Genomic DNA, 10,774 nt, shown 5'->3' on the forward strand with positions numbered 1-10,774 from the left:
TATCTCGATGAGGAGAATAGTACAACCCCTTGTCTGGTTTGTACCCCACATGAAAGAAAAGTCATCGTTTTAGCGGATGGGTGTATTGAAGTGGAGAACAGCGAGGATTATCTGTGATAGAAGGCTTCGTTACAATCCTAGCTATGCCATAGGGGTAAATAGCAATGTCGCACGTGTTTTTGCTGTTGTTAGATCCACGGCATAGATCTAAAAGATGGCTCCACATGCACAGAGGGTGGTATACCACTTCGTAAATAGAAGAAAGAATGGGAAGATTTGAGACGAACCACATTTCCAAGAGATTGATGTCTACTCCGTGTCCTGTAACCTCGAATCTAGTGGAAAAAGAAAAAGCTAGTTCCACTTCAACGCTGTTATCTGCATCGGGCGATACTCCTTCAACGAGAGTGAGTCGCTTAACACGGAACCACTTTCAGAAGCTTTATTGAGTTCGAGTTTTGATAGTTGCGAAGATCCGAGTTCGGCTACTTACGAAGAAGGGGAGACTACCCTATTCCTACCCCCACAGACAGACTAGCTAAGCGTGGTAGTTGAGTGAACAGGCTATCAAGAGATTTATGCCCTCTATCTGATAGTGGTAAATAGAAGCCGTAGGAATTTCCCCATCTATATACATTCGAACCGCTCTTCGTCATATTTCACTCTTCTAGAGGATAAAATACAACGATTTACTCACCCTATTCAGACAGTACCTAAACATGGAAGAGAGAGTCGACGATGCCTTCCCGTCAACATCCTGCAGCAATCGGCATAACGTCAAACAAGTGTTGTCGATTTGGCAGCGCTCGCTCGTAGGAAGCAAAAACGATCGCGTGCCTCATCCTTTGTCATGACTCTATTCCTAGGTCAAGGGGCAAAACGAACCCTATGAGGACATAAGCACAAACCGACTTACCTGGGAGTGTATAAAACCGGGCCCCCGTTTTACACCATAACTCGAGTACCCGATAAATGGAAGGGATAACCTTCCTATGTCAGATGGAGTGTATAGATGACGGGAGGTTGGAGGGCTTGTTAGCACGCCTAGTGTACGGCCTTGTTGAGAAAGGTATAGATCGCCCCTTCTGATCTTTACGGTTACATGTTGACATCACCATTCACAATGTTATTATATATCTTTACCGGATAACTCTTACGGGCGAGGGCATTATTGATTTCAACCTAATAGGGCTACTCTAAACCTACCGATTTATCATTTATCCTGCTCGACGATCAAAGACACATTAAAAACCTCTCAATAAATCCTTCTTAATACGAAAAAGAAAAAGGGGTGATGATGTGAGGGAAACGATAAAGGATGAGAGAAACGCATGTAGGATTAGGTTAGAACCTACATATAGACCCTGTACAGAGCTGTGCATTCATAATAATAATGTGGTTTACAAGGACTGCGCTCCTATCACCTTCATGCAGAGAGTCAGCGTACCAAAGACATAACTAGCAATACACTAAAAATCAATTACGGTTGTTTAGTTAGCGATCCTACTATCAATCAGACGTATTTGACTCGATTGACGGATTCGCTACTTCGACCTCCCCCCCTTCAACTTCTTGACACGAACAAGAATAAGTTTTCAGGATGTTGCTAACCGTGAAATTAGGTGTTTTCATTTCTGCAAAGTTTTCCTTATAAAAGAGGTCCATCTGGAAATTCATCCAATAGCGTTCTTGCGCTTTTTGCATTATAGCTGCGTACAGCATAATATCATGCATCATATAGTTCACATATTCCTGTTTTTTCTCTACTAGATTGTGTATTGACATCGTCTCGGTGTTACAAGCTTTAGAACTGTGTTGTCGGCAAAACATATCAAGCAACTCATCTTCCTGGATATAACATAAAAGATCATTAAAGTCCCGCACTTTGAAAAGTAATCGGTTATTAACTGCTGAATACACCCTCATATTGGAGATATTATTATATCTCGTAAGCGTTGAACATTTGAACTCATGTTTACGATGTATCAAACAATTCCTTAGTATACGATAACTATCATCTCTATCGAAATTCGTTAAATAAACGTGAATACTCCTTCTTTCATTTTTCACTCTCCTAGTTAAACCGGTCAACAAACTATATACTAACCGTCTACCTCCCTCGGTTAGACACTTAGCGAGAAGAGTTGAGTCATTAGCGGAAGAAAACATATGACTATCCTTCAAAACAGATACTTGATTACCTCTAACCTTCATAACAGTTGAGTAGTCAGTGGAAAACATATGATTATCCTTCAAAGCTAGAGGTTGATTAGCTCTAACCATAACGAACGCACCTGAATGTGGTATCTTAAACTGCTGATATCTATCTCTATATAAAAGTGTAAGCATATTAACAACAATGACTGGTTTGAGAGTTGGAACGTCCGGAACCTGCTTAACCTTCTTCACTTTTCGATTATAGTGAATTTTACAAGGAGAGAAGTCATTCTCATTCCTCTCCGCGACTATTTGATTATAAATCGACCGAATAGAGGGAATTGTGTTGCGCGTGTCTGGATATCCGCTCCAAATACTAGGAACCCTCATCCGATTAGAAAGTTTTAGATTAGAGTTCTGAATCGTCAGAGTCTCTTCAGCTGGAAGCTTCAGTTGATACTTATCCTGTAGCTTAGTGATGTAGGGGTTTTTCCGAGTATCGGCTGTATTCGTTTTCTTTGGCCTTCTCGGTATACTAGAGACTAGGGTTTGTAGTCTTTCTGATATCTCCAACGAGTCATAAAGCATCTTATAAAGATCTGATGAAGATAAGCACTCACTAATCTCCTCTCTTTTCGAATGGGGCGCTAAAAATCTAAGACCCACTTTATAAACAGGTTTCTGATGATACTTCTCAGCAACTTGGATCATCTCTCTATACACTATATTGATTATATAATCAATCGGGAGGATTTGAGAAGGATCCGATTCATCATAGAGCCAGATGCTCGTTGATGTAGGAAGGGTATCATCAATTTCTGGACAGGAGCCTTTTTCCAAGTATAGCACTGGCACGATGGAAGCTGTCGTAAGATCGCCCTCCTTCGGGATTGGGATTCTTGGATAGATATATTTCTGTAATAGTATATAACATGCAACTGTATGTGCAACCCAATGATTAACCAATGGATAAACAGGTTTATACTCTACGCTAGCTATTGCAATCATACCTTTGACTGTATAATATTTCCATGACGTCAGATCGAAACGTTCGCTGAGTTCAGTGATAGCCCCAGTATCAATATTCAGAATACTAGTACAATAGTACCGGAATCTAAGACTTCGTCTCTGGAATAAGTCATTCATGGTATCACCTTATCCTTCTAATTTTGTGGCCGGTTTTGTGGTAAGCGTGATAGATTGAATCAACAAGCAGTAGTGTGATCTGCTGCTTGCGGTCAGTACTACGTGTGATCTCAATCATATTTCATGATGAAGATACCTCTAATGTTCCCACTAGATCTTAGACCCGCTAACCTCCACTCTTGCCTTTCAGTTTATTTCCCGCGATCCTAATCTTTAGTTCCACTTCTGACTGGATGGGAGAAGACCCTCCAAGGTGAGCTGGTTTCGGCCTTCTTTGTGAGCAGCTCCTAACTCGCTCGACGGGGTATGATCGCTACTGTTGATAGGTCGATCGGAAAAGAATAAGTTCCAGGACTGAACAGAAAGAAAGTACTCTAACACTTTCTTCGCCATTCTTTTCTATGAGGAGCTCTATTTTGCTAATAAAAATGTAATGCTACCTCCCTACGGCGATTCATAACTAGAAGAACTCGTTGGCACAACCGACCTTATTAAAGGCCTCGGCCGTCTGATCGACTGAAAGATCTTATCTTGGAGTTCTAGTATGGGTCGTCGGCCCTTTCTCCTCCTCAGTAGGTGCAAACCCTGGTTCTGTAAATGATTATAACTGCCTTGGAGCTAGATAAGCAAACCTTCTTCTGTTTGAGTATGATGGATGTTACACCCACTGCCAGATACAAGCAAAAGCTTTCCAGCTAAGCTAGGAGTCAGAACGAACTCATGAAGCTATCCTTCTTCTTGGATCTCAAGATTCAAATGGAATTTTATCACCCCGGATTTTGGCTTTAATTTCCACTTTATACTTGAGTTAAGCAAGGCACCAGCATGGGAGAGAAGATAGCCCCTCGGGATCGCTTACTAGCCGGCCTGCTTGATTTATTTATGAGGTATCCAGATGGCACTGCACCGGCGAGGGAAAGGGAAGCTGATGAGAGGTAAGGGAAAAGTCCATTTAATGAATAGGTTCACTACAGACTGTACTATCTCTAGACCCCCTCTCTATACTCCCTCATAATATATGGATCCCCCGGATAATATTGATCCTCCAACAGCTGACATATCTTATCTAAACTCCCGGAAACCTGGGCATGGCTTTTCGAACTTAGTTGATTTCGCAAGAAGCAACTTGAAAAGCACAAAGACTACATCTAAACAAACCTTACGTCTTCGTTCGGCTCATTCTTGCTTATCTCACCCTATTCCTTACTTTAGCTTAGAAGTAGGCATATGGGAAGTTACACAAAGATGACTTATCGGTTGGCCTAAGCTTACTCGATTCCATTCTTTCCAATATCATATACGCCTAGTGAAATGCATCTATCTCCTCTCCTCCCCTTCTTTCTTTTTATCCATTTTATATACCTAGTCGAAGACTACTTCAGATTATAGGGCGGGCTTTCTACCCATTGACCGGGACCGATCACTGTGTTTGACCGCTCTTGGTATTCAGACCTTGGACTTTTTCGCTAGGAGCTGATCCATTCTTTAAGAGCTCTATACATAAAGAGAAGGCGTATTCACTTAAAGGACTGTGAAATCTACCCTATGCCCCGAAAAGTCTAGGCACCTAAATAAAGTAAAGATGGGATCCCTGACCAATAGATTAAGCTATCCAATGAGTTAGGAACCTTTTTTCTTCCCCCTTCTCTTCTCCGCTTTGCTCGAGGGAATACGACGAGCACTCATCTCCAGCATTCAGGTGGTCCTATCATCTCTATTTCCTCCCGACATTTCCTTCTCTAGTCAGGGAAGCCATAATCAGTCAGTCAGAAGTATATCTATAGGGAGTTTCTAATAAGAGAACTGGATGTGCGAAACTTGTGTCAAGAGGGGTGTAGAAAGGAGAAAAAGCATAGTTCAAACTAGCCTCATCACAAAAAAAAGCCCATGATCAAATGTCTTCTTTGAGGTGGCACAAAGACGAAAGTAATTAGTTCAACAAGGCCGATGATAGAAGGGCTGGGCCTAATTAATTGTTCTGGTATAGAGATGAATGAGAGGATGGAGATAGCGCATTGAATGGTTTGAGGAAGTAGTTAAACAATGATAAAATTTTGCACAGATAATGCGGGATGAAAGTTCGATATGTTCCTAAAAATATGCTAATTTGAAAGGTAGGAATTTTTATGGTGACCTATGAAATATGAACTCGAAAATGCCAACCTCGAGAGGAGTAGGCGATCTCACTGCGTAATGCGAAAGTGCCCGTCTGGTCGAAGTAAGAAATAGCATTAGATACTGGTCAAACAGCAGACCCGAGCATATGGAGGACAAGTGGAAAGTGGATTCCAGGTTCGAGAGGTTCCTCCGTCTGCCTCGGCTCCAAGGCGGCTACCAAGCTCGTAAGCAAGCGGTCTGTTAATGATACTTAATGAAAAAGAGATCGGCTCTTGGATGATATATTTGGTTATAATAACACATTCCTTAGGTTAGAAACCGATTCAATCGACTACTTACTGAAATGAAATAAGAACCTCTTTGGGAGAAGTTCTCATTGTGATTAGAATGACCAGCACGAAAGCAGTGATCTTCTAGGTCTGGCTCATAAATAGGCCTTGGCTCCGCGGCAAGTCCTTCTTAAGCATGTGATGGAGCTCAAAAACGGCGTTAGGCCGTGAGGGCAACTGATGACCATTCGGTCTATTGATAGGACAGTCACTACCGAAACCCCTTTCTATGTCCTTACGAAGATGGAATACGATCTTAAACTTAGACGAGTTGCTAACCGAAGGCAAAAACCAGGGATTTTTGGAGTATGTACCTCGATTTCCAACGGGAAATTCATATCTAATAGAGGACTAGATCGATGCTTTAATGCGAGGGCAGGGTATCTACTCGCTTTCTTGCCTTATCACGAGCTATTGAGAACGGATCTAAGGGCATCCCTACCTACAATCCTTCCTTGGTGCCCCATTCCTATCTTCTTTTCCAGCCATCAAACTTGTTCAATTCGTTTTCTTGAGATCTGTGGAATAGTGATATCATACTTGAATCCACATTCCCAGTATTTGAGGAAGAAGTAGAATCTTAGTCCTTTCGAATTTCTAAGTTGGGAATTTGATATCGACTAAATCAAGAAACTCGATTTCACTATGATATGACCACTGCAACCCTTTGATGCAACATTTCTTGTTTCCAGAAGATCTCGGATGGTTTCTGAAGCTTCATGATCTTGTAAAAGAAAGAAACCCTTTCTATAAGTCATGAAGACGTGGACCAAAAGACTAAGAAACTGCACAATCTATTGATTGACTGAAAAACTCAAGCTGAGTAACTTGCTTGAATGATCGCTCCGGCTCTGGGCCGTCTGATCTTCGGGATGCAGAATAGGGGATCGCTTGCCAACCGTTAGTTAGGACCAGTGAAAACCCACGCTTGGTGAAGGCGAAGTTCAGTTTGGAGATCTAACAATTCCTTATGTCGTGTATCCTCGATTGATGCAGCCTCAGATGCTTCAATTGTAGATTTGAGTATTGAGCGAAAGGTTACACCACCTATAGGTTCTGTATTACAGGCCAATCCTACTCCACTAGTACCAATAGGCGGCATAGGGGAAAAAGCACAACACCTAGGAATAGGAATCAACAACACAAAAACTTTCTGAGAAATTACCCAGCAAGAAAACGTATGCGCGTGGGCGCAACGGATTTCGCTCCCGTGCGCTCATCCCTTGCTTGTTCTTTCGGACTAGCACTCTTTCCCTCTCTTTGAAGTAGATTTCTCAGCTCCACGAGTCAAACGAAATAAGGCGAAAGGCCCACTACTTCTTCATTCATGGCTTATTGATTTGATTGATCCCCCTTTCGTATTCATTCGACCTGAGGTGAGGTTGGAACAAGAGTTTTCATAAAAAGAATGGTTCTTTTATGCAATTATGAACGGGCAGGCCTCTTGTGGATTCCTCCAACTCTATGAATGAAGGGGGGAGTATGAGGAAGGCCGATTTTCTTTCTATATGAAGATGAAAAAAGGATCCGGGTCAAACATTTCTTACTTTTGTTGAGTATGACTGAATGAGGAAGAGCTCCTTATGTGGTATCACTTTACCACCATCTGAAATGCGCGAAACTCCGATTGGTGGAAGCCAGTCCATGAAGATTCTCCCTTCTCTTACGTGAAATTCCCCTCTTTCGGTAAGCATCCAGTATCTCAGCAAATGAACATTTCTCTAAGCTTATCCTGTAGCTTATACGTCGTTTGAAAGCTGCTCCAAGGATCCAACGAATAGCTAAGGTTTGTTGACGATCCCTGGCTACAATCCCAGGAACATCATAAATAGTACCTGCGACTCCTACTTTGACCACTTCGCATATTGGCTTTATATTATCTACGGCGTCAACCATAAGTTTTATTACATCGCGTTCAGTTCGAGCTAGGCGGTGAAAAGTTTTATAAACAATAGCACGAACTCTCGTTCTTTTACCATCGATCATGCGAAAGTTTACCAATTTCTTGATCAATTCTTTTTGCTCACCATCAAAGTCCCCCATATAGCTGAGAATTTCCGAGCAATTGGAAGCCGCTTTCGATGACGAGGCCGATAAATTGATATTACGCGATCGTTACTGTCCATCTTTTTCAGCTCTGCTCCCGAAAAGAGAAAGGAAAGGAGACTGATCTTGACGTCGGCGTTGGTTTTTCCAACGAAACGAATATTTTTAGAACGGAACTTCACACTCAACAATTAGAAACCTAACTAGATCAACAGCGCCATTCTCGAATGTTTGACATATCTTCCAAAACCAATCTTAAGGATAGGATCATTTAAATGATCGAGATCACGAATCACACCTTTCTGCTAAGCTCCGGCTAAAGCGATTGTAGCAGCACCGGCACCTATTGATTTAGCTCCTTCTAACATGTCGAGTCGCGACATGACATTGTTTCACGAACTTCCATGACAAAATGCTAGTTGCCTCGTAACGCATACACTGGAGCGTTTGTCCCATCGACGAAGGCCGCTATACGCGTTTTCTGAAGAGCAACATTCTCTTATAACCAAACATCGCAAAGACAGAAAGGAGTATCCTGAACGTAAGGCCAATGGCTAGCATACTTCGCTGAACACTCACGATATTCAGCTAAAGCTGGATGCATATTAGATTAGATTATATTCTATTATATCTTGCCTTGGTAGAGCGAAACTTTGAACCCAACACAAGCAACTCTCCCGGTTTAGCGATATTGATGGGTTCCAGCCTCATTCCACTAGCCCTAAAAGCATTCTAAATATATAAAAGAGGGGGAATGGATTCTACAAGAAAAGGCGGGCAAAGGTAGTTCAGGGGTCAATTCTTGGAGCATAGCTCATTTCTAAGTCCCCAACCCATCTCGTGCTCGTGCTGTACGCGATCGAATCTTGCGGCCGGATAGAGCAATGGAATCACCGAGTCGTATGAAAAGAGGGCTCTTCTTTTTAATCTTAACACAAAGGCTAGCTCCCCTGGGGGTTGTCATATTACAATCATTTGTATTACTTTCCTACCAATCCTGAACTAGCTATGACCCTTATAGCGAGCCTCGCTTTACCGTTTCAGATAGAAACATATGGCGCTCCTAAAGTCGATTGGATACTTTCTTTTTTATTGAATTAAGCTAAGCCGTGGACTTTCTCACGTGAAGAACTCCTTCTTATGAGCTCATGGACTTGATCAATGCTAGTTCAAGTTCACGTCATATTAGGAAATTAGTTCATTAATTCGTTTATTTGCCAACGAAGAAGCCTTGCGCTACTCGGAAAGTACTGACTAGAGGGGGGGCGTGTGGATCCACAGTCCTAGCCATTCTCACAACGGGATAATAAAGCGAACAAAGACCATGAGAAGAGATTACAACATCCAGAACGAAGCCTGTCAAGCCAACCTTCCCTCACTGCGAAAATGCAACATCCGGCGTACTCATTGGCTTTGACCTCAGATTCATTACTTGCTAGAGAAGTAGTTTACATAACTGTCACAGCTCCAATGCGATAATCTTGTTAATCAGCAAAGTAGCTAGCCTAAATAAGGAGTTTACAATCGCTTGACTATAAAGTAAAGAGCGGCTAATGGGAGATTGCTTGAGTAGGCTCAGTAAGGGATTACCCGCGGGCAGGGTGAAAGAGCTTTCATTAATAGTAGAACTGGTGGATCAGCAAGATAGCTAGAGCTCCTTAAAGGAAAGCAAAATCCAATTCTATATTATATCAAACTATAAAGCAAAGATGAGGAAGCTGCGCCTTTACTCGCTCGAATTAGAGGAAAAAGGGGATATGCAGCAGTAACAGCTTTTCTTTCAATAGTAAGCAGGAAATGCGAATAAGAGAAGGGTAGAAGAAGCGATCCGCGCATTTCCTTATTTCACAACGGATTTGACTCGTTAGAGAAATCATTTCTTAGGTATGCTACATTCTTTGAAGAAAGAGTAGGTTCTGCTATTTAAGACTTAGAGGAAGTGATTTCCGGGAACTAGCAGACCAAGCCAATCAACAAGGAAAGCCTGTCAAGCAAGGAAGCCACCAAGCAAACCTTTAATAAGCATCTCTAGCGCAGTCACTTCTCTATAGAAAGAAAAAACCTGCAGTCAAGACTAGTCACATTAGTGAAACAAGTGATTCGCTGACATTCAATTCAAATAGAAAGAGTAGTCACAGCTGCGACAAGTTGCTCTAAGAGGAAGGAGTTGACTTACTTTCAATTCCTAATACAGCAAGAGCGGATTTTTTTCATGTAGCATTTTCTACCCCTATAGGATTTCCCATCTTAACCGAGAATGGGTGCCCACCTTGTACGTACCGAGAATGGGTGCAGCCCACCCCATCTAAAGTAGCCTGAAATTCGTTCCTCTACAATCCAGAGCAGTCCGAACATGTACCGCGATCTGGACGGACAAAGAATGCCGTACACTTGAGTGACCCCCTTTTCTGTGACCACCACCAAATTCAAAAGAAGAGGTGAGATCACCCTGAAAAAATCCTTTGTAGCTCTTAAAATATGGGCCAACCTCTCCATTAATATTGATACTCACTGCACCTCCTTCTACCACTTGTTTAATCCAACCTCTCCACTTCTCACTAAAGAAAACCCTTTTTAAGCAAAACCTCTTGTAGAAAATCCCAATTCACCCTGTCATATGCTTTTTCAAAGTCTAGCTTTAGTATGACCCCCTCTTGTTTAGTCCTCCTAAGCTCATGAAACACCTCATGGATAGTGACCACCCCATCTAAAATATTTCCGTTTTTCATAAATGCCGTCTGACTCTTACTCACCACCTTATCTGCAACTCTCTCAAGCCTATTTGTCAGTACTTTAGTCACAATTTCTAACAAACATAATATAAACATATTGGCCGATATTGCTTGATAGTTGCAGCATCTTTCGTTTTAGGAATCAGAGTAACCACCCCATAATTAAGTCTTCTAAGTTGCAACTCCTCAGCATGCGGGCTATCAAGCATTCTTTTGACCATCTCTTTAACCATCTCCCAAAAATGT

The 10,774-nt window shown here is 42.0% G+C and overlaps 1 protein-coding gene across 1 annotated transcript; it reads right to left on the minus strand.

Moving 5' to 3' along the window:
• Positions 1-6,819: 6,819 nt before the first annotated feature.
• LOC125552320 (small ribosomal subunit protein uS7m) lies at positions 6,820-8,626 on the minus strand. The gene has a single exon (XM_087538201.1). It carries the CDS (start codon positions 7,791-7,793, stop codon positions 7,347-7,349), a length of 447 nt encoding a protein of 148 aa, XP_087394327.1. The 5' UTR covers positions 7,794-8,626; the 3' UTR covers positions 6,820-7,346.
• Between the last annotated feature and the right edge of the window lie 2,148 nt (positions 8,627-10,774).

The sequence above is a fragment of the Triticum urartu genome, unplaced genomic scaffold (assembly GCF_056163025.1).
Source record: "Triticum urartu cultivar PI428250 unplaced genomic scaffold, HENAU_Tu73 scaffold1, whole genome shotgun sequence".
Classification (NCBI taxonomy): Eukaryota; Viridiplantae; Streptophyta; class Magnoliopsida; order Poales; family Poaceae; genus Triticum; species Triticum urartu.